At 49.2% G+C, this 25,228-nt stretch overlaps 1 protein-coding gene across 1 annotated transcript in view; it reads right to left on the bottom strand.

Annotated features, from left to right (window-relative positions):
* The window catches only part of LOC311129626 (diacylglycerol kinase beta-like), a gene marked incomplete at its 5' end in the record, with an annotated part of 182,349 nt that overhangs the window by 134,224 nt on the left and 22,897 nt on the right, over window positions 1–25,228 (bottom strand). The window contains 4 exons of the mRNA XM_084161974.1: window positions 1,250–1,513; window positions 3,589–3,651; window positions 6,826–6,976; window positions 8,141–8,161. Of these exons, the coding sequence (XP_084018100.1) occupies window positions 1,250–1,513; window positions 3,589–3,651; window positions 6,826–6,976; window positions 8,141–8,161 (499 nt within the window). The remainder of the gene's footprint in view (window positions 1–1,249; window positions 1,514–3,588; window positions 3,652–6,825; window positions 6,977–8,140; window positions 8,162–25,228) is intronic.

Here is a 25,228-nt window from a genome sequence, read left to right as displayed (position 1 = left end):
TATGGTGATATTGATATGGTGATATTCATATGGTGATATTGAGAAGGTGATATTGATATGGTGATATTGATATGGTGATATGATGTGATAGCCACATGTAAAACAAATCTAATTAATCTCATCCCTGTGTAAAGTTGGTATAGCTGAGGTAGCTATCAGTACACATGCCCTACATTCGCCTTCTTTACAAAGTATTGAACTAACAGACACCAATGGCCACAGCTCAGGCATTATAGCCACACTTTATCAAACTGCTAAAATGCCTTGCTATGAGTGAAAATCAGTAGAATTTGTAGAGGGAGTTATTTGTTGTGGCATTAGTAATGTCCCAGGCATGACAGTGCAGTAACATTGATATCACTGGAATTCATAGTCTAATACAGCAGTCTAATACGGCAGTCTAATACAGCAGTCTAATACGGCAGTCTAATACAGCAGTCTAATACGGCAGTCTAATACGGCAGTCTAATATGGCAGTCTAATACGGCAGTCTAATACGGCAGTCTAATACGGCAGTCTAATGCAGCAGTCTAATACGGCAGTCTAATACAGCAGTCTAATACGGCAGTCTAATACGGCAGTCTAATGCAGCAGTCTAATACGGCAGTCTAATACAACAGTCTAATACGGCAGTCTAATATGGCAGTCTAATACAACAGTAATACAGCAGTCTAATACGGCAGTCTAATACGGCAGTCTAATACGGCAGTCTAATACAACAGTAATACAGCAGTCTAATATGGCAGTCTAATACGGCAGTCTAATACGGTAGTCTAATACGGCAGTCTAATACGGCAGTCTAATACGGCAGCCTAATACGGCAGCCTAATAAGGCAGTCTAATAAGGCAGTCTAATCAGGCAGCCTAATACGGCAGTCTAATACGGCAGTCTAATACGGCAGTCTAATACAACAGTCTAACATGGCAGCCTAATACAGCAGTCTAATACGGCAGTCTAATACAGCAGCCTAATACGGCAGTCTAATAAGGCAGTCTAATCTGGCAGCCTAATACGGCAGTCTAATCTGGCAGCCTAATACGGCAGTCTAATAAGGCAGTCTAATACGGCAGTCTAATACGGCAGCCTAATACGGCAGTCTAATACGGCAGTCTAATACGGCAGTCTAATAAGGCAGCCTAATACGGCAGTCTAATACGGCAGTCTAATACGGCAGCCTAATACAGCATGCGTTACAACTTTTCCAGTAAAACAGCATAATTTGCTACAGCACCTGAACAAGGTGTTTACCTGGGGAGAGGCGAGGGGAGGCTGGGGACTTGGCTGGGGTGGGGGTCAGGGCGTTACTACTGCTGCCTGTGGAGGGTTTGGCCTGGGTGCAGGCAGGTGTGCGGTAGGGCACCCCGGGCGTATTGGCCCATGTCCCAGAGCGCTTTGAGGAGGAACGAGAGGAGCAGGGAGAGGTGGATACGACACCTGAACATGAGGCCATCACAGTGGAAGGCTCCGGCATGGGTCGACCCATGGCTGTCAGGATGCTCTTCCCATTCATTCCTAGAAGACAGAGAGGAGGGAGAAAATAGGATTTCAGGAAAGACAGAATAGGTAGGCAGTGAAATGGTTACTTTCCAAACAGTTGTGTTTATGAAAGCAGACATTCAGCATTGAGGATGAACAGAAAATAAAGCTGACTCACTTTCCAATCAAGGGCCATGAACAGAGAATCAAACTGACAAAGAGAAAACTCAGTATTTCACAAAAACCAACAACTGAATTGTCTTTCTCTTTTTCACAACAATAATAGACAAAACAAGTGAGATACAGTGCATTCGGAAAGTATTTAGATCCCTTGACTTTTTCCACATTGTTACGTTACAGCCTTATTCTAAAATGGATTAAATATAATTTTTTTCTCATCAATCTACACACAACACCCCATCATGACAAAGCAAAAACAGGTTTTTATGACAAAGTAAAAACAGGTTTTTATAAAATTTCTGCAAATGTATAAAAAATAAAATGTGGACATATTATTTTTACGTAAGTATTCAGACCCTTTACTCTGTACTTTGTTGAAGCACCATTGGCAGCGATTACAGCCTCAAGTCTTCTTGGGTATGACGCTACAAGCTTGGCACACCTGTATTTGGGGAGTTTCTACCATTCTTCTCTGCAGATCCTCTCAAGCTCTGTCAGGTTGGATGGGGAGTGTTGCTGCACAGCCATTTTCAGTCCTCTCCAGAGATGTTTGATCGGGTTCAAGTCCGGGCTCTGGCTGGGCCACTCAAGGACATTCAGAGACTTGTCCCGAAGCAACTCTTGCGTTGTCTTGGCTGTGTGCTTAGGGTCGTTGTCCTGTTGGAAGGTGAACCTTCACCTCAGTCTGAGGTCCTGAGCACTGTGGAGCAGGTTTTCATCAAGGGTCTCTCTGTACTTTGCTCCGTTCATCTTTCCCTCAAGCCTGACTAGTCTCCCAGTCCCTGCCACTGAATAATATCCCCACAGCATGATGCTGCCACCACCATGCTTCACCGTAGGGATGGGACCAGGTTTCCTTCAGACGTGACGCTTGGCATTCAGGCCAAAGAGTTCAATCTTGGTTTCATCAGACCAGATAATCTTGTTTCTCATGGTCTGAGAGTCCTTAAGGTGCCTTTTGGAAAACTCCAAGTGGGCTGTCATGTGCCTTTTACTGAGGAGTGGCTACCATCTGGCCACTCTACCATAAAGGCCTGATTGGTGGAGTGCTGCAGAGATGGTTGTCCTTCTGGAAGGTTGTCCGATCTCCACAGAGGAACTCTGGAGCTCTGTCAGAGTGACCATCGGTTTCTTGGTCACCTCTCTGACCAAGGCCCTTCTCCCCCGATTGCTCAGTTTGGCCGGGTGGCCAGCTCTAGGAAGAGTCTTGGTGGTTCCAAACTTCTTCCATTTAAGTATGATGGAGGCCACTGTGTTCTTGGGGACCTTCAATGCTGCAGAAATGTTTTGGTACCCTTCCCCAGATCTGTGCCTCGACACAATCCTGTCTCTGAGCTCTACAGACAATTCCTTTGACCTCATGGCTTGGTTTTTGCTCTGACTGCACTGTCAACTGTGGGACCTTATATAGACAGGTGTGTGCCTTTCCAAATAATGTCCAATCAATTTAATTTACCACAGGTGGACTCCAATTAAGTTGTAGAAAGAATGATCAATGGAAACAGGATGCACCTGAGCTCAATTACGAGTCTCACAGCAAAGGGTCTGAATATTTATGTAACTAAAGTATTTCTGTTTTTTATTTAAAATACATTTGTCATTATGGGGTGTTGTGTGTAGATTGATGAGGAAAAAAATTAATGTAATCATTTTTAGAATAACGCTGTAACGTAAGACAATGTGGAAAAAGTCAAGGGGTCTGAATACTTTCTGAATGCACTGTATATTCCACATACAAAACAACAGTTTACAATAAACGCAATTCCACAGAGCCACGGTACACAGTACTACTACCACATGTCACCTGCGCCAAAACACTGATCACAAGTCACAACCAAACACTGGTGAGGGAGATGGTTACAGTAGCTGGCCCGTGAGTCTTAGTAGGGATATCTAAACATTGTCCTGTTGTCCTGCAGTGGTAGTGGTACCTGTTATGGGGGCACAGGCCACTTCAGTCTGTATAGAGATACCTGCATCAATGGATCGCGGCTCTGCAGACACAGCAGAGAAAGAAAAGCAAGACAGAGAAAGTGAGAGCATGTGAAAGAGAGGAGGTGAGAGAATTGCACTAGAAGGAGTGTGATATAGACTGTGTTAAAGGGGAAGGAGAAGGAGATACAGTGGGGAGAACAAGTATTTGATACACTGCCGATTTTTTGCAGGTTTTCCTCTTACAAAGCATGTAGAGGTCTGTAATTTTTTATCATAGGTACACTTCAACTGTGAGAGACGGAATCTAAAACAAAAATCCAGAAAATCACATTGTATGATTTTTAAGTAATTAATTTGCATTTTATTGCATGACATAAGTATGTGATCACCTACCAACCAGTAAGAATTCCGGCTCTCACAGACCTGTTCGTTTTTCTTTAAGAAGCCCTCCTGTTCTCCACTCATTACCTGTATTAACTGCACCTGTTTGAACTCGTTACCTGTATAAAAGACACCTGTCCACACACTCAATCAAACAGACTCCAACCTCTCCACAATGGCCAAGATCAGAGAGCTGTGTAAGGACATCAGAGATAAAATTGTAGACCTGCACAAGGCTGGAATGGGCTACAGGACAATAGGCAAGCAGCTTGGTGAGAAGGAAACAACTGTTTGCGCAATTATTAGAAAATGGAAGAAGTTCAAGATGACGGTCAATCACCCTCGGTCTAGGGCTCCATGCAAGATCTCACCTCGTGGGGCATCAATGATCATGAGGAAGGTGAGGGATCAGCCCAGAACTACACGGCAGGACCTGGTCAATGACCTGAAGAGAGCTGGGACCACAGTCTCAAAGAAAACCATTAGTAACACATTACGCCGTCATGGATTAAAATCCTGCAGCGCACGCAAGGTCCCCCTGCTCAAGCCAGCGCATGTCCAGGCCCGTCTGAAGTTTCCCAATGACCATCTGGATGATCCAGAGGAGGAATGGGAGAAGGTCATGTGGTCTGATGAGACAAAAATATAGCTTTTTGGTCTAAACTCCACTCGTCGTGTTTGGAGGAAGAAGAAGGATGAGTACAACCGCAAGAACACCATCCCAACCGTGAAGCATGGAGGTGGAAACATTTTTCTTTAGGGATGCTTTTCTGCAAAGGGGACAGGACGACTGCACCGTATTGAGGGGAGGATGGATGGGGCCATGTATTGCGAGATCTTGGCCAACAACCTCCTTCCCTCAGTAAGAGCATTGAAGATGGGTCGTGGCTGGGTCTTCCAGCATGACAACGACACGAAACACACAGCTAGGGCAACTAAGGAGTGGCTCCGTAAGAAGTATCTCAAGGTCCTGGAGTGGCCTAGCCAGTCTCCAGACCTGAACCCAATAGAAAATCTTTGGAGGGAGCTGAAAGTCCGTATTGCCCAGCGACAGCTCCGAAACCTGAAGGATCTGGAGAAGGTCTGTATGGAGGAGTGGGCCAAAATCCCTGCTGCAGTGTGTGCAGACCTCGTCAAGACCTACAGGAAACGCATGATCTCTATAATTGCAAACAAAGGTTTCTGTACCAAATATTAAGTTCTGCTTTTCTGATGTATCAAATACTTATGTCATGCAATAAAATGCAAATTAATTACTTAAAAATCATACAATGTGATTTTCTGGATTTTTTTTAGATTCCATCTCTCACAGTTGAAGTGTACCTATGATAAAAATTACAGACCTCTACATGCTTTGTAAGTAGGAAAACCTGCAAAATCGGCAGTGTATCAAATACCTGTTCTCCCCACTGTATATTTAGAATTGTCTGGCAATGTGAGGGTGGATTCTATTCATAGCCAAGGCAAAATTCAGTACATTTCCAATTCAATGAAACTCTATAATAAAATGTCGTAAAAATCTAGTTAGCTTATATGCCTGTCTGTAAAAACACAATGAATCTGGTGACATTTTAAAGAGAAGAGATTTTATAAAGCAATATAAGATAGCAAAGAGGGAGTCTAAAGGAGCAGGCTAGTGTTTCAATGACTAGAGACAAATTACGCTACCTTAGAAAATAGGAGTGACTAAAAAGTAACATTCTTCAAACCAATGCATTGATATGGTAATGAGGATCATCAAAGAAGCAGATTCCTTTTGGCCATAGAGTAACATTCTCTACTGGTGCTGTAGGCCAATGAGCAGGATAGGAATTCATGAAAGAGAAGTGGACAGTCTGTTTGGAAGCAGAACACCAATCTAGACTGTGGCCCCTGCCTGTCCAACACACAACAAAACTGTCTCTTTTGGTTGGGGACTAGGAGATTGATTCAGGCAAGGCAGCACAAGCCTCTCTTGTCCTGAACAATAAAACCATGATGTGACGAGAGAGAGAGAGAGAGAGGACATCCTCAAAGAGGTTAGTCGAGAACCACCAGATGGCAGTGTAGGCTGCATTGCTTTTTCTTCTTCTTCTCCACATCTGATCCCAATGGAGGAGCCACAGGAGGAATAACACGCCAATCCCTCCCTCTCTCCCGCTCTCCCTCTCTCCCTCCCTTTCAGATGGTTGGGTGGGCTTGGACGCAAATCTCTCCATCCCATCCCTCCATTTGGAGAGGGGTTAGAATCCTCTAATCTGTCCACCAGTGTTCAGCTGCTCAGTAGTGAGGAACAGTGGAAGTAAACCACCCTAAAGATGTCCGTGTCTGTGACAACTCCAGCACCATCGGGCAGTGTTTGCATTGTGTGTTTGGAAAGTGTTTGAGATTTTTTGTTCAGTGGCAAATCTGTAGCAGAAGGAAACGCTCTCTGAGACCAGGGTTAACCTGAGAGGGAATCTAATTTGGCCAATACATACAGTATTTTACAAATGTTGGATGTTAATTTGACCTATATTGTCACAGCAAATCCTCCAACTGTGTGTTAGTTAGTGTGGATTTTCAATGAATTTATGTAAATCACGAAGCTCATCTGCATTTCCTGTAGTGCAGGAAAATTCTCAGCAACAAAAGAGTGATCAAATTAAGGTGCCACATCTGTACCAACAATTTAGCCTAACTCCATCCATTAATTCAACAAGAACCAGATACTCAATCAACCCCAGTTCAAATGCAACTACTTCTGAGAGCCAGGAAAGACTATGTTGATATCTACCCTGGTCATGTTCAGTAGGGAGAAAACATTGAGAAACATTTTAAAACAGTCCTAGCCGGAATGAGTGACCACCAGGGTGAGGTAGGACACTACTTACCCAGCAGTCCTACTCCTGCTCGGGGCACCTCAGGAGAGCAGCCCCCTGTCTTGCTCTTGAAGGAGGTGAACAGGTGCTGACACAGCTCCTCAGGGATGTCGTTCTCCAGGTAGGTGGCCATGAAGAGCTGGAAACCCTCGTAATCTATGGGCTGCAGACACACGGATGGATGGAGGGATGGAGAGATAGAGAGAGAGAGAAAGACAAGAGAAGTCAGGTACCTTTTGTGTTAATAGAGTAAACAAGAGAGGGTCTGGCGAGCAGAAAGAAGGGACACCACCATGGGATAAAAGATACTATCACATTACTAATTTGTTCACTGGATTTATGTGGGACGGCAATACCTGTGCGAAGTGTTGTGAACCACATACTTCTTTAGTAGAAATAAAAGAGCCTACTGGGCACAGATGTCAATTCAACGTCTATTCCATATTGGTTCAACGTAATTTCATTGAAATGACCTGGAAACAATGTTGTTTCAACCAGTGTGTGCCCAGTGGGAAGCATAATGCTGAAACTCAGTTTCAGTATATAAGAGGAATGAAACCTTTAGAAAAGTAGTTTTCCTGTATTGTAATGCTGAGAGTTTTATTGATGATCTGCAGTATTGCATTTTAGATGAGTATGTCACCTCTCTACAGCACAGCGCATGATGATAACACTTATCGCTTTTGGGACTCTGAATAAAACCATACGGCTGAGAAGAGTCAGGAAATCACCCATTTGGAGAAAACATAAATCAGTTGGATGGTAGGCTGACATTTTAGCCAACCTTTAAAATGTTAATGTGAATGAAACGTTCAAACGTAAAAGGCATACAGACAGTACACAGAAACAATCCTGAGTCACTTCATCAGCAGGCAGACATAGTAAAATGCCTCACAGAGATTCCTCAGGGAAGATACCTTTACAGAAACAGCATGAGGTTGTCTGAACTGGCATTCACACAGTGATCGGTGCCATTAGCCTTGCCGTAGAAAAAAAAACCTAGACACAACATTCCTGTGTTATGGACACACTGTTGTTACATGTTGGTAAGTTGAGCATCACAAAGAAACATAGCAGACATACAGAAGCACTGGACCTGACCCCTGACCTTTGACCTCGGACTGGGTGATAGAGCATTATTGGTACCGTAGTACAACTGGAACTGACCCCTGACCCCTAATCTTTGACCCGTGCCCTCTGACTGGTGGTGTCAGCAGGTTGGGTTGGTGTCTCTGATGATACAGGGTTAAGTATGTTACATGCAGTCTGTAGTGTTAGATACAGAAACAAAAGATCATGCAGACCCCCACTAGGGGCTGTGGCTTACTTGGTTGAGAACATCTTGCTTCTGTTTGACAGTGGGGAGGGATGGAGAGAAGGAGACATGGGGTTACATCATAGTGGGGGGGGGTAAGAAGGAGACATGGGGTTATATCATAGAGGGGGGGTAAGAAGGAGACATGGGGTTATATCATAGAGGGGGGGTAAGAAGGAGACATGGGGTTATATCATAGTGGGGGGGGTAAGAAGGAGACATGGGGTTATATCATAGAGGGGGGGTAAGAAGGAGACATGGGGTTACATCATAGTGGGGGGGTAAGAAGGAGACATGGGGCTACATCATAGTGGGGGGGTAAGAAGGAGACATGGGGTTATATCATAGTGGGGGGGGGGGGTAAGAAGGAGACATAGGTTATATCATAGTGGGGGGGGGGGTAAGAAGGAGACATGGGGTTACATTATAGTGGGGTGTCACACCCTGGCTCTGGGACTCTATTTGTTGAGCCAGGGTGTGTTCATTCTATGTGGTTATTTCTATGTTGGGGGTTCTAGTTTGTTGTTTTCTATGTTTGCCTGAGTGACTCCCAATCAGAGGCAACGAGTGTCAGCTGTTGGCTGGTTGTCTCTGATTGGGAGCCATATTTAAACTGTCTGTTTTTCACTTGGTGTTTGTGGGTTTTTGTTCCGTGTTCGGTCATTGTCACCGTGGACTTCACGAGTCGTTTCTTGTTTTGTATCTTGTTTAACTTTAACTAATTAAAGTATGTTTGTTCAACACGCTGCGCATTGGTCTCTCCCTGATGATCGTGACAGAAAAACCCACCATACCAGGACCAAGCAGCGTGTCCAGGAACAGGCAGCCTGGACGTGGGAGCAGCGTCGGACGGTCGAGAGGCAACCCCAAAAATTTTTTAGGGGGGGGCACACGGCAGGGGCGACTGGGCAGCAGGAGGCTGCCACAGGGCGATTAGGTGAGGAGGCCACCAGGTTAAGGGGGCTACTGGCGCAGAGGGAGCAGGAGTTAGTGTTGCAGAGGATGGAGCTATTGGAGGCGATTAGGGAAAGGGTGAGAAATGAGGCACGGCGAGAGGAACTCGGTAGGCAGCTGAGGGAGCGGAGGGTTATGATGAAACCCAGTCCCGCTCCTCACACCAAGCAAGTGGTGTGCGTCACCAGTCCGGTCCGGCCCGTTCCTGCTTCCCGCACTAAGTGTACGGTGCATGTCGCCAGCCCAGCCCGGCCTGTTCCTGCCCCTCGCACCAAGCCTACGGTGTGCGTCGCCAGCCCGGCCCGGCCTGTTCCTGCCCCTCGCACCAAGCCTACGGTGTGCGTCGCCAGCCCGGCCCGGCCTGTTCCTGCCCCTCGCACCAAGCCTACGGTGTGCGTCGCCAGCCCGGCCCGGCCCGTTCCGGCTCCACGCACCAAGCCAGGGGTGCGCATCGTCAGCCCGGTCCGGCCCGTTGCTGCTCCACGCACCAAGCCAGGGGTGCGAGTCGTCAGTCCGGTGAGGCCCGTTCCGGCTCCACGCACCAAGCCAGGGGTGCGCATCGTCAGCCCGGTCCGGCCCGTTGCTGCTCCACGCACCAAGCCAGGGGTGCGAGTCGTCAGTCCGGTGAGGCCCGTTCCGGCTCCACGCACCAAGCCAGGGGTGCGTATCGTCTGCCCGGTCCGGCCCGTTGCTGCTCCACGCACCAAGCCAGGGGTGCGCATCGTCAGCCCGGTCCGGCCCGTTGCTGCTCCACGCACCAAGTCAGGGGTGCGCATCGTCAGCCCGGTCTGGCCCGTTGCTGCTCCACGCACCAAGCCAGGGATGCGAGTCATCAGTCCGGTGAGGCCCGTTCCGGCTCCACGCACCAAGCCAGGGGTGCGTATCGTCAGCCCGGTCCGGCCCGTTGCTGCTCCACGCACCAAGCCAGGGGTGCGCATCGACAGCCAGGTCCGGTCCTTTCCTGCCTCACGCACCAAGCCTGGGGTGCGCGTCGTCAGTCCGGCACAACCCGTGCCTTGGTCATCGGTGCCAAATCAGGTACCGCTTTATTGCTCCCCAACGGAGCTGAAGCTAGCCGCTCCTGCTACGTCCAGGTCAGCTCCAGCCAGCGGGGCCAGACCGGACCAAGGGCGCTATGGGGGGTTTATTGGGGGGTGGTGGGCAAGCCCGGAGCCAGAACCGCCGCCGAGGAGGAATGCCCACCCAGCCCTCCCCTGTTTTGCTCGTATTGAGGCGCGGTCGCAGTCCGCGCCTTTAGGGGGGGGTACTGTCACACCCTGGCTCTGGGACTCTATTTGTTGAGCCAGTGTGTGTTCATTCTATGTGGTTATTTCTATGTTGGGGGTTCTAGTTTGTTGTTTTCTATGTTTGCCTGAGTGACTCCCAATCAGAGGCAACGAGTGTCAGCTGTTGGCTGGTTGTCTCTGATTGGGAGCCATATTTAAACTGTCTGTTTTTCACTTGGTGTTTGTGGGTTTTTGTTCCGTGTTCGGTCATTGTCACCGTGGACTTCACGAGTCGTTTCTTGTTTTGTATCTTGTTTAACTTTAACTAATTAAAGTATGTTTGTTCAACACGCTGCGCATTGGTCTCTCCCTGACGATCGTGACATGGGGGGGTAAGAAGGAGACATGGGGTTCTATCATAGTGGGGGGGTAAGAAGGATACATGGGGTTACATCATAGTGGGGGGGTAAGAAGGATACATGGGGTTATATCATAGTTGGGGGGGTAAGAAGGAGGCATGGGGTTTTATCATAGTGGGGGGTAAGAAGGAGACATGAGGTTATATCATAGTGGGGGGGGGTAAGAAGGAGACATGGGGTTACATCATAGTGGGGGGGTAAGAAGGAGACATGGGGTTACATCATAGTGGGGGGGGGGTAAGAAGGAGACATGGGGTTACATCATAGTGGGGGGGTAAGAAGGAGACATGGGGTTATATCATAGTGGAGGTAAGAAGGAGACATGGGGTTATATCATAGTGGGGGGGTAAGAAGGATACATGGGGTTATATCATAGTTGGGGGGGGTAAGAAGGAGACATGGGGTTTTATCATAGTGGGGGGGTAAGAAGGAGACATGAGGTTATATCATAGTGGGGGGGGGGTAAGAAGGAGACATGGGGTTACATCATAGTGGGGGGGTAAGAAGGAGACATGGGGTTACGTCATAGTGGGGGGGTAAGAAGGAGACATGGGGTTATATCATAGTGGAGGTAAGAAGGAGACATGGGGTTATATCATAGTGGGGGGGGGGGGGGGGTAAGAAGGAGACATGGGGTTATATCATAGTGGGGGGGTAAGAAGGAGACATGGGGTTATATCATAGTGGGGGGGTAAGAAGGAGACAAGGGGTTATATCATAGTGGGGGGGGGGGGTAAGAAGGAGACATGGGGTTATATCATAGTAGGAGGTAAGAAGGAGACATGGGGTTACATCATAGTGGGGGGGGGTAAGAAGGAGACAAGGGGTTACATCATAGTGGGGGGGGGTAAGAAGGAGACATGGGGCTATATCATAGTGGGGGGGGGGTAAGAAGGAGACAAGGGGTTATATCATAGTGGGGGGGGGGTAAGAAGGAGACATGGGGTTACATCATAGTGGGGGGGGGGGGGTAAGAAGGAGACATGGGGTTATATCATAGTGGGGGGGGGTAAGAAGGAGGCATGGGGTTATATCATAGTAGGAGGTAAGAAGGAGACATGGGGTTACATCATAGTGGGGGGGTAAGAAGGAGACATGGGGTTATATCATAGTGGGGGGGGGTAAGAAGGAGACATGGGGCTACATCATAGTGGGGGGGTAAGATGGAGACATGGGGTTACATCAAAGTGGGGGGGGGGGGGTAAGAAGGAGACATGGGGTTATATCATAGTGGGGGGTAAGAATGAGACATGGGGCTACATCAAAGTGGGGGGGGGGTAAGAAGGAGACATGGGGTTACATCATAGTGGGGGGGTAAGAAGGAGACATGGGGTTACATCATAGTGGGGGGTAAGAAGGAGACATGGGGTTATATCATAGTGGGGGGTTAAGAAGGATACATGGGGTTACATCATAGTGGGGGGGTAAGAAGGATACATGGGGTTATATCATAGTTGGGGGGGTAAGAAGGAGGCATGGGGTTTTATCATAGTGGGGGGTAAGAAGGAGACATGAGGTTATATCATAGTGGGGGGGGGTAAGAAGGAGACATGGGGTTACATCATAGTGGGGGGGTAAGAAGGAGACATGGGGTTACATCATAGTGGGGGGGGGTAAGAAGGAGACATGGGGTTACATCATAGTGGGGGGGTAAGAAGGAGACATGGGGTTATATCATAGTGGAGGTAAGAAGGAGACATGGGGTTATATCATAGTGGGGGGGTAAGAAGGATACATGGGGTTATATCATAGTTGGGGGGGGTAAGAAGGAGACATGGGGTTTTATCATAGTGGGGGGGTAAGAAGGAGACATGAGGTTATATCATAGTGGGGGGGGGGTAAGAAGGAGACATGGGGTTACATCATAGTGGGGGGGTAAGAAGGAGACATGGGGTTACGTCATAGTGGGGGGGTAAGAAGGAGACATGGGGTTATATCATAGTGGAGGTAAGAAGGAGACATGGGGTTATATCATAGTGGGGGGGGGGGGGGGGTAAGAAGGAGACATGGGGTTATATCATAGTGGGGGGGTAAGAAGGAGACATGGGATTATATCATAGTGGGGGGGTAAGAAGGAGACAAGGGGTTATATCATAGTGGGGGGGGGGGTAAGAAGGAGACATGGGGTTATATCATAGTAGGAGGTAAGAAGGAGACATGGGGTTACATCATAGTGGGGGGGGTAAGAAGGAGACAAGGGGTTACATCATAGTGGGGGGGGGTAAGAAGGAGACATGGGGACATATCATAGTGGGGGGGGGTAAGAAGGAGACAAGGGGTTATATCATAGTGGGGGGGGGGTAAGAAGGAGACATGGGGTTACATCATAGTGGGGGGGGGGGGGTAAGAAGGAGACATGGGGTTATATCATAGTGGGGGGGGGTAAGAAGGAGGCATGGGGTTATATCATAGTAGGAGGTAAGAAGGAGACATGGGGTTACATCATAGTGGGGGGGGTAAGAAGGAGACATGGGGTTATATCATAGTGGGGGGGGGGTAAGAAGGAGACATGGGGCTACATCATAGTGGGGGGGTAAGATGGAGACATGGGGTTACATCAAAGTGGGGGGGGGGGGTAAGAAGGAGACATGGGGTTATATCATAGTGGGGGGTAAGAATGAGACATGGGGCTACATCAAAGTGGGGGGGGTAAGAAGGAGACATGGGGTTACATCATAGTGGGGGGGTAAGAAGGAGACATGGGGTTACATCATAGTGGGGGGTAAGAAGGAGACATGGGGTTATATCATAGTGGGGGGTTAAGAAGGAGACATGGGGTTACATCATAGTGGGGGGGTAAGAAGGATACATGGGGTTACATCATAGTGGGGGGGGGGGGTAAGAAAGAGACATAGATTTATATCATATTGGGGGGGTAAGATGGAGACATGGGGTTACATCATAGTGGGGGGGTAAGAAGGAGACATGGGGTTATATCATAGTGGGGGGGGGTAAGAAAGAGACATAGATTTATATCATATTGGGGGGGTAAGAAGGAGACATGGGGTTACATCAAAGTGGGGGGGTAAGAAGGAGACATGGGGTTATATCATAGTGGGGGGGTTAGAAGGATACATGGGGTTACATCATAGTGGGGGGTAAGAAGGAGACAAGGGGTTATATCATAGTGGGGGGGTAAGAAGGAGACATGGGGTTACATCATAGTGGGGGGGTAAGATGGAGACATGGGGTGATATCATAGTGGGGAGGGTGTAAGAAGGAGACATGGGGTTACATCATAGTGGGGGGGTAAGAAGGATACATGGGGTTACATCATAGTGGGGGGGTAAGAAGGAGACATAGATTTATATCATATTGGGGGGGTAAGATGGAGACATGGGGTTATATCATAGTGGGGGGGGTAAGAAGGAGACATGGGGTTATATCATAGTGGGGGGGTAAGAAGGAGGCATGGGGTTATATCATAGTGGGGGGGTAAGAAGGAGACATGGGGTTACATCATAGTGGGGGGGTAAGAAGGAGACATGGTGTTACATCATAGTGGGGGGGTAAGAAGGATACATGGGGTTACATCATAGCGGGGGGGGTAAGATGGAGACATGGGGTTACATCATAGTGGGGGGGGGTAAGAAGGAGACATGGGGTGATATCATAGTGGGGAGGGGGTAAGAAGGAGACATGGGGTTATATCATAGTGGGGAGGGGGTAAGAAGGAGACATGGGGTTATATCATAGTGGGGGGTAAGAAGGAGACATGGGGTTACATCATAGTGGGGGGGTAAGAAGGAGACATGGGGTTACATCATAGTGGGGGGGTAAGAAGGAGACATGGGGTTACATCATAGTGGGGGGGTAAGAAGGAGACAAGGGGTTACATCATAGTGGGGGGGTAAGAAGGAGACATGGGGTTATATCATAGTGGGGGGGTAAGAAGGAGACATGGGGTGATATCATAGTGGGGGTTAAGAAGGAGACATGGGGTTACATCATAGTGGGGAGGGGGTAAGAAGGATACATGGGGTTACATCATAGTGGGGGGGTAAGAAGGAGACATGGGGTTATATCAAAGTGGGGGGGTAAGAAGGAGACATGGGGTGATATCATAGTGGGGAGGGGGTAAGAAGGAGACATGGGGTTATATCATAGTGGGGGGTAAGAAGGAGACATGGGGTTATATCATAGTGGGGGGGTAAGAAGGAGACATGGGGTTTCATCATAGTGGGGGGGTAAGAAGGAGACATGGGGTTATATCATAGTGGGGGGGTAAGAAGGAGACATGGGGTTACATCATAGTGGGGGGGTAAGAAGGAGACATGGGGTTACATCATAGTGGGGGGGGTGTAAGAAGGAGGCAAGGGATTATATCATAGTGGGGGGGTTAAAAGGAGACATGGGGTTATATCATAGTGGGAGGTAAGAAGGAGACATGGGGTTACATCATAGTGGGGGGGTAAGAAGGAGACATGTGGTTACATCATAGTGGGGGGGGTAAGAAGGAGACATGGGGTTATATCATAGTGGGGGGGTAAGAAGGAGACATGGGGTTATATCATAGTGGGGGGTAAGAAGGAGACATGGGGTTATATCATATTGGGGGGGTAAGAAGGAGACATGGGGTTATATCATAGTGGGGGGGTAAGAAGGAGACATGGGGTTATATCATAGTGGGGGGGGTAAGAAGGAGACATGGGGTTACATCATAGTGGGGGGGGGTAAGAAGGAGACATGGGGTTATATCATAGTATGGAGGGGGGGTAAGAAGGAGACATGGGGTTACATCATAGTGGGGGGGTAACAAGGAGACATGGGGTTACATCATAGTGGGGGGGTAAGAAGGAGACATGGGGTTATATCATAGTGGGGGGGTAAGAAGGAGACAAGGGGTTACATCATAGTGGGGGGGTAAGAAGGAGACAAGGGGTTACATCATAGTGGGGGGGGGGTAAGAAGGAGACATGGGGTTACATCATAGTGGGGGGGGGTGAGAAGGAGACATGGGGTTACATCATAGTGGGGGGGTTAGAAGGAGACATGGGGTTACATCATAGTGGGGGGGTAAGAAGGAGACAAGGGGTTACATCATAGTGGAGGTAAGAAGGAGACATGGGGTTATATCATAGTGGGGGGGTAAGAAGGAGACAAGGGGTTACATCATAGTGGTGGGGGTAAGAAGGAGACATGGGGCTATATCATAGTGGGGGGGTAAGAAGGAGACATGGGGCTACATCATAGTGGGGGGGGGGGGGGTAAGAAGGAGACATGGAGTTGTATCATAGTGGGGGGGGGGGGTAAGAAGGAGACATGGGGTTACATCAAAGTGGGGGGGGTAAGAAGGAGACATGGGGTTATATCATAGTGGGGGGGGGGTAAGAAGGAGACATGGGGTTACATCATAGTGGGGGGGGGGGGTAAGAAGAAGACATGGGGCTACATCATAGTGGGGGGGTAAGATGGAGACATGGGGTTACATCAAAGTGGGGGGGGTCAAGAAGGAGACATGGGGTTATATCATAGTGGGGGGTAAGAAGGAGACATGGGGTTACATCATAGTGGGGGGGGGGGGGGGGGGGTAAGAAGGAGCCATGGGGTTACATCATAGTGGGGGGGGTAAGAAGGAGACATGGTGTTTCATCATAGTGGGGGGGTAAGAAGGAGACATGGGGTTACATCAAAGTGGGGGGGGTAAGAAGGAGACATGGGGTTATATCATAGTGGGGGGTTAAGAAGGAGACATGTTGTTACATCATAGTGGGGGGGTAAGAAGTATACATGGGGTTACATCATAGTGGGGGGGTAAGAAGGAGACATGGGGTTACATCATAGTGGGGGGGTAAGATGGAGACATGGGGTTATATCATAGTGGGGGGTTAAGAAGGAGACATGGTGTTACATCATAGTGGGGGGGTAAGAAGGATACATGGGGTTACATCATAGTGGGGGGGTAAGAAGGAGACATGGGGTTACATCATAGTGGGGGGGTAAGATGGAGACATGGGGTTATATCATAGTGGGGGGTTAAGAAGGAGACATGGTGTTACATCATAGTGGGGGGGTAAGAAGGAGACATATATTTATATCATATTGGGGGGGTAAGATGGAGACATGGGGTTACATCATAGTGGGGGTGGTAAAAAGGAGACATGGGGTTACATCAAAGTGGGGGGGTAAGAAGGAGACATGGGGTTATATCATAGTGGGGGGGTAAGAAGGATACATGGGGTTACATCTTAGTGGGGGGGTAAGAAGGAGACATATATTTATATCATAGTGGGGGGGTAAGAAGGAGACATGGGGTTACATCATAGTGGGGGGGGGTAAGAAGGAGACATAGATTTATATCATATTGGGGGGGGTAAGATGGAGACATGGGGTTACATCATAGTGGGGGGGGTAAGAAGGAGACATGGGGTTATATCATAGTGGGGGGTAAGAAGGAGGCATGGGGTTATATCATAGTGGGGGGGGGGAGTAGGAGACATGGGGTTACATCATAGTGGGGGGGTAAGATGGAGACATGGGGTTATATCATAGTGGGGGGTTAAGAAGGAGACATGGTGTTACATCATAGTGGGGGGGTAAGAAGGATACATGGGGTTACATCATAGTGGGGGGGTAAGAAGGAGACATGGGGTTACATCATAGTGGGGGGGTAAGATGGAGACATGGGGTTACATCATAGTGGGGGGGGTAAGAAGGAGACATGGGGTAATATCATAGTGGGGGGTAAGAAGGAGGCATGGGGTTATATCATAGTGGGGGGGGTAAGAAGGAGACATGGGGTTACATCATAGTGGGGGGGTAAGAAGGAGACATGGGGTGATATCATAGTGGGGAGGGTGTAAGAAGGAGACATGGTGTTACATCATAGTGGGGGGGTAAGAAGGAGACATGGGGTTACATCATAGTGGGGGGGTAAGAAGGAGACATGGGGTTACATCATAGTGGGGGGGTAAGAAGGAGACAAGGGGTTACATCATAGTGGGGGGGAAAGAAGGAGACATGGGGTGATATCATAGTGGGGGGGGTAACAAGGAGACATGGGGTTATATCATAGTGGGGGGGTAAGAAGGAGACATGGGGTTATATCATAGTGGGGGGGGGGGGTAAGAAGGAGACATGGGGTTATATCATAGTGGGGGGGTAAGAAGGAGGCATGGGGTTACATCATAGTGGGGGGGTAAGAAGGAGACATGGGGTTACATCATAGTGGGGGGGTAAGAAGGAGACATGGGGCTACATCATAGTGGGGGGGTAAGAAGGAGACATGGGGTTATATCATTGTGGAGGGGGTGAGAAGGAGACATGGGGTTACATCATAGTGGGGGGGTTAGAAGGAGACATGGGGCTACATCATAGTGGGGGGGTTAGAAGGAGACATGGGGTCATATCATAGTGGGGGGGGGGTAAGAAGGAGACATGGGGTCATATCATAGTGGAGGGGGGGGTAAGAAGGAGACATGGGGTTATATCATAGTGGGGAGGGGGGGGATAAGAAGGAGACATGGGGTTACATCATAGTGGGGGGGGTAAGAAGGAGACATGGGGTTATATCATAGTGGGGGGGGGGTAAGAAGAAGACATGGGGCTACATCATAGTGGGGGGGGTAAGAAGGAGACATGGGGTCATATCATAGTGGGGGGGGGGGGTAAGAAGGAGACATGGGGTTACATCAAAGTGGGGGGGGGGTAAGAAGGAGACATGGGGTTATATCATAGTGGGGGGGGGGGTAAGAAGGAGACATGGGGTTATATCATAGTGGGGGGTAAGAAGGAGACATGGGGTTACATCATAGTGGGGGGTAAGAAGGAGACAAGGGGTTACATCATAGTGGGGGGGGGGGGGGTAAGAAGGAGCCATGGGGTTACATCATAGTGGGGGGGGGTAAGAAGGAGACATGGTGTTACATCATAGTGGGGGGGTAAGAAGGAGACATTGGGTTACATCAAAGTGGGGGGGGTAAGAAGGAGACATGGGGTTATTTCATAGTGGGGGGTTAAGAAGGAGACATGGTGTTACATCATAGTGGGGGGGTAAGAAGGATACATGGGGTTACATCATAGTGGGGGGGTGGGGTAAGAAGGAGACATAGATTTATATCATATTGGGGGGGTAAGATGGAGACATGGGGTTACATCATAGTGGGGGTGGTAAGAAGGAGACATGGGGTTGCATCAAAGTGGGGGGGTAAGAAGGAGACATGGGGTTATATCATAGTGGGGGGTAAGAAGGATACATGGGGTCACATCATAGTGGGGGGGTAAGAAGGAGACATAGATTTATATCATAGTGGGGGGGTAAGAAGGAGACATTGGGTTACATCATAGTGGGGGGGGGGGTAAGAAGGAGACATGGGGTTATATCATAGTGGGGGGTAAGAATGAGGCATGGGGTTATATCATAGTGGGGGGGGGGAAGTAGGAGACATGGGGTTACATCATAGTGGGGGGGTAAGATGGAGACATGGGGTTATATCATAGTGGGGGGTTAAGAAGGAGACATGGTGTTACATCATAGTGGGGGGGTAAGAAGGATACATGGGGTTACATCATAGTGGGGGGGTAAGAAGGAGACATAGATTTATATCATATTGGGGGGGTAAGAAGGAGACATTGGGTTACATCATAGTGGGGGGGGGGTAAGAAGGAGACATGGGGTTATATCATAGTGGGGGGTAAGAAGGAGGCATGGGGTTATATCATAGTGGGGGGGGGGGGGAAGTAGGAGACATGGGGTTATATCATAGTGGGGGGTAAGAAGGAGGCATGGGGTTATATCATAGTGGGGGGGGGGGGGGTAAGAAGGAGACATGGGGTTACATCATAGTGGGGAGGGGGTAAGAAGGAGACATGGGGTTATATCATAGTGGGGGGGTAAGAAGGAGATGGGGTGATATCATAGTGGGGAGGGGGTAAGAAGGAGACATGGGGTTACATCATAGTGGGGGGTAAGAAGGAGACATGGGGTTATATCATAGTGGGGGGGGGGGGGTAAGAAGGAGACATGGGGTTATATCATAGTGGGGGGGAAAGAAGGAGACATGGGGTTTCATCATAGGGGGGGGTAAGAAGGAGACATGGGGTTATATCATAGTGGGGGGGAAAGAAGGAGACATGGGGTTTCATCATAGTGGGGGGGTAAGAAGGAGACATGGGGTTATATCATAGTGGGGGGGTAAAAAAGGAGACATGGGGTTTTATCATAGTGGGAGGTAAGAAGGAGACATGGGGTTACATCATAGTGGGGGGGTAAGAAGGAGACATGGGGTTATATCATAGTGGGGGGGTAAGAAGGAGACATGGGGTTATATCATAGTGGGGGGTAAGAAGGAGACATGGGGTTATATCATAGTGGGGGGGTAAGAAGGAGACATGGGGTTATATCATAGTGGGGGGGGGTAAGAAGGAGACATGGGGTTATATCATAGTGGGGTGGGGGGTAAGAAGGAGACATGGGGTTATATCATAGTGGGGGGGTAAGAAGGAGACATGGGGTTACATCATAGTGGGGAGGGGGTAAGAAGGAGACATGGGGTTATATCATAGTGGGGGGGTAAGAAGGAGACATGGGTTTATATCATAGTGGGGGGGTAAGAAGGAGACATGGGGCTACATCATAGTGGGGGGGTTAGAAGGAGACAAGGGGTTACATCATAGTGGGGGGGCTAGAAGGAGACATGGGGTTACATCATAGTGGGGGGGGGGTAAGAAGGAGACATGGGGTTACATCATAGTGGGGGGGTTAGAAGGAGACATGGGGTTATATCATAGTGGGGGGGGGGGGGTAAGAAGGAGACATGGGGCTACATCATAGTGGGGGGGTAAGAAGGAGACAAGGGGTTACATCATAGTGGGGGGGGGGGGTAAGAAGGAGACATGGGGTTACATCATAGTGGGGGGGGGGGGGGGGTAAGAAGGAGACATGGGGCTACATCATAGTGGGGGGGTAAGAAGGAGACAAGGGGTTACATCATAGTGGGGGGGGGGGTAAGAAGGAGACATGGGGTTATATCGTAGTGGGGGGGTAAGAAGGAGACATGGGGTTACATCATAGTGGGGGGGTAAGAAGGAGACATGGGGCTACATCATAGTGGGGGGGTAAGAAGGAGACATGGGGTTATATCATTGTGGAGGGGGTGAGAAGGAGACATGGGGTTACATCATAGTGGGGGGGTTAGAAGGAGACATGGGGCTACATCATAGTGGGGGGGTTAGAAGGAGACATGGGGTCATATCATAGTGGGGGGGGGGTAAGAAGGAGACATGGGGTCATATCATAGTGGAGGGGGGGGTAAGAAGGAGACATGGGGTTATATCATAGTGGGGAGGGGGGGGATAAGAAGGAGACATGGGGTTACATCATAGTGGGGGGGGTAAGAAGGAGACATGGGGTTATATCATAGTGGGGGGGGGGTAAGAAGAAGACATGGGGCTACATCATAGTGGGGGGGGTAAGAAGGAGACATGGGGTCATATCATAGTGGGGGGGGGGGGTAAGAAGGAGACATGGGGTTACATCAAAGTGGGGGGGGGGGTAAGAAGGAGACATGGGGTTATATCATAGTGGGGGGGGGGTAAGAAGGAGACATGGGGTTATATCATAGTGGGGGGTAAGAAGGAGACATGGGGTTACATCATAGTGGGGGGTAAGAAGGAGACAAGGGGTTACATCATAGTGGGGGGGGGGGGTAAGAAGGAGCCATGGGGTTACATCATAGTGGGGGGGGGTAAGAAGGAGACATGGTGTTACATCATAGTGGGGGGGTAAGAAGGAGACATTGGGTTACATCAAAGTGGGGGGGGTAAGAAGGAGACATGGGGTTATTTCATAGTGGGGGGTTAAGAAGGAGACATGGTGTTACATCATAGTGGGGGGGTAAGAAGGATACATGGGGTTACATCATAGTGGGGGGTGGGGTAAGAAGGAGACATAGATTTATATCATATTGGGGGGGTAAGATGGAGACATGGGGTTACATCATAGTGGGGGTGGTAAGAAGGAGACATGGGGTTGCATCAAAGTGGGGGGGTAAGAAGGAGACATGGGGTTATATCATAGTGGGGGGTAAGAAGGATACATGGGGTCACATCATAGTGGGGGGGGTAAGAAGGAGACATAGATTTATATCATAGTGGGGGGGGTAAGAAGGAGACATTGGGTTACATCATAGTTGGGGGGGGGTAAGAAGGAGACATGGGTTATATCATAGTGGGGGGTAAGAAGGAGGCATGGGGTTATATCATAGTGGGGGGGGGGAAGTAGGAGACATGGGGTTACATCATAGTGGGGGGGTAAGATGGAGACATGGGGTTATATCATAGTGGGGGGTTAAGAAGGAGACATGGTGTTACATCATAGTGGGGGGGTAAGAAGGATACATGGGGTTACATCATAGTGGGGGGGTAAGAAGGAGACATAGATTTATATCATATTGGGGGGGTAAGAAGGAGACATTGGGTTACATCATAGTGGGGGGGGGGTAAGAAGGAGACATGGGGTTATATCATAGTGGGGGGTAAGAAGGAGGCATGGGGTTATATCATAGTGGGGGGGGGGGGGAAGTAGGAGACATGGGGTTATATCATAGTGGGGGGTAAGAAGGAGGCATGGGGTTATATCATAGTGGGGGGGGGGGGGGTAAGAAGGAGACATGGGGTTACATCATAGTGGGGAGGGGGTAAGAAGGAGACATGGGGTTATATCATAGTGGGGGGGTAAGAAGGAGATGGGGTGATATCATAGTGGGGAGGGGGTAAGAAGGAGACATGGGGTTACATCATAGTGGGGGGTAAGAAGGAGACATGGGGTTATATCATAGTGGGGGGGGGGGGTAAGAAGGAGACATGGGGTTATATCATAGTGGGGGGGAAAGAAGGAGACATGGGGTTTCATCATAGGGGGGGGTAAGAAGGAGACATGGGGTTATATCATAGTGGGGGGGAAAGAAGGAGACATGGGGTTTCATCATAGTGGGGGGGTAAGAAGGAGACATGGGGTTATATCATAGTGGGGGGGTAAAAAAGGAGACATGGGGTTTTATCATAGTGGGAGGTAAGAAGGAGACATGGGGTTACATCATAGTGGGGGGGTAAGAAGGAGACATGGGGTTATATCATAGTGGGGGGGTAAGAAGGAGACATGGGGTTATATCATAGTGGGGGGTAAGAAGGAGACATGGGGTTATATCATAGTGGGGGGGTAAGAAGGAGACATGGGGTTATATCATAGTGGGGGGGGGTAAGAAGGAGACATGGGGTTATATCATAGTGGGGTGGGGGGTAAGAAGGAGACATGGGGTTATATCATAGTGGGGGGGTAAGAAGGAGACATGGGGTTACATCATAGTGGGGAGGGGGTAAGAAGGAGACATGGGGCTACATCATAGTGGGGGGGTTAGAAGGAGACAAGGGGTTACATCATAGTGGGGGGGCTAGAAGGAGACATGGGGTTACATCATAGTGGGGGGGGGTAAGAAGGAGACATGGGGTTACATCATAGTGGGGGGGTTAGAAGGAGACATGGGGTTATATCATAGTGGGGGGGGGGGGGGTAAGAAGGAGACATGGGGCTACATCATAGTGGGGGGGTAAGAAGGAGACAAGGGGTTACATCATAGTGGGGGGGGGGGGTAAGAAGGAGACATGGGGTTACATCATAGTGGGGGGGGGGGGTAAGAAGGAGACATGGGGCTACATCATAGTGGGGGGGTAAGAAGGAGACAAGGGGTTACATCATAGTGGGGGGGGGGTAAGAAGGAGACATGGGGTTATATCGTAGTGGGGGGGTAAGAAGGAGACATGGGGTTACATCATAGTGGGGGGGTAAGAAGGAGACATGGGGCTACATCATAGTGGGGGGGTAAAAAGGAGACAAGGGGTTACATCATAGTGGGGGGGTAAGATGGAGACATGGGGTTACATCATAGTGGAAGTTAAGAAGGAGACATGGGGTTACATCATAGTGGGGGGGTAAGAAGGAGACATGGGGTTACATCATAGTGGGGGTTAAGAAGGAGACATGGGGTTACATCATAGTGGGGGGGGGGGGGGGGGGGGGTAAGAAGGAGCCATGGGGTTACATCATAGTGGGGGGGGTAAGAAGGAGACAAGGGGTTACATCATAGTGGGGGGGTAAGATGGAGACAGGGGGTTACATCATAGTGGGGGTTAAGAAGGAGACATGGGGTTACATCATAGTGGGGGGGTAAGAAGGAGACATGGGGCTACATCATAGTGGGGGGGTAAGAAGGAGACATGGGGTTATATCATAGTGGGGGGGTAAGAAGGAGACATGGGGTTATATCATAGTGGGGAGGTAAGAAGGAGACAATGGGTTACATCATAGTGGGGGGGTAAGATGGAGACAAGGGGTTATATCATAGTGGGGGGGTAAGAAGGAGACATGGGGTTATATCATAGTGGGGGGGTAAGATGGAGACAAGGGGTTATATCATAGTGGGGGGGGGTAAGAAGGAGACATGGGGTTACATCATAGTGGGGGGGTAAGAAGGAGACATGGATTTATTTCATATTGGTGGGGTAAGAAGGAGACATGGGGTTACATCATAGTGGGGGGGTAAGAAGGAGACATGGGGTTATATCATAGTGGGGGGGTAAGAAGGAGACTTGGATTTATTTCACATTGGGGGGGTAAGAAGGAGACATGGGGAAACATCATAGTGGGGGGTAAGAAGGAGACATGGGGTTATATCATAGTGGGGGGGTAAGAAGGAGGCATGGGGTTACATCATAGTGGGGGGTAAGAAGGAGACATGGGGTTATATCATAGTGGGGGGGTAAGAAGGAGACATGGGGTTACATCATAGTGGGGGGGTAAGAAGGAGACATGGGGTTATATCATAGTGGGGGGTAAGAAGGAGACATGGATTTATTTCACATTGGGGGGTAAGAAGGAGACATGGGGTTATATCATAGTGGGGGGGTAAGAAGGAGACATGGGGTTATATCATAGTGGGGGGGGTAAGAAGGAGGCATGGGGTTACATCATAGTGGGGGGGTAAGAAGGAGACATGGGGTTATATCATAGTGGGGGGTAAGAAGGAGACATGGATTTATTTCACATTGGGGGGTAAGAAGGAGACATGGGGTTATATCATAGTGGGGGGGTAAGAAGGAGGCATGGGGTTACATCATAGTGGGGGGTAAGAAGGAGACATGGGGTTATATCATAGTGGGGGGGTAAGAAGGAGGCATGGGGTTACATCATAGTGGGGGGTAAGAAGGAGACATGGGGTTATAACATAGTGGGGGGTAAGAAGGAGACATGGGGTTACATCATAGTGGGGGGGTAAGAAGGAGACATGGGGTTATATCATAGTGGGGGGGGTAAGAAGGAGGCATGGGGTTACATCATAGTGGGGGGGTAAGAAGGAGACATGGGGTTGCATCATAGTGGGGGGGTAAGAAGGAAGCATGGGGTTACATCATTGTGGGGGGGTAAGAAGGAGACATGTGGTTACATCATAGTGGGGGGGGTAAGAAGGAGACATGGGGTTATATCATAGTGGGGGGGGGGTAAGAAG

The sequence above is a fragment of the Coregonus lavaretus genome (assembly GCF_964263955.1).
Source record: "Coregonus lavaretus genome assembly, chromosome: 5".
Lineage (NCBI taxonomy): Eukaryota > Metazoa > Chordata > Actinopteri > Salmoniformes > Salmonidae > Coregonus > Coregonus lavaretus.
Note: the sequence above shows the minus strand (reverse complement) of the source record. Positions and strands in the feature narration are given on the sequence as shown.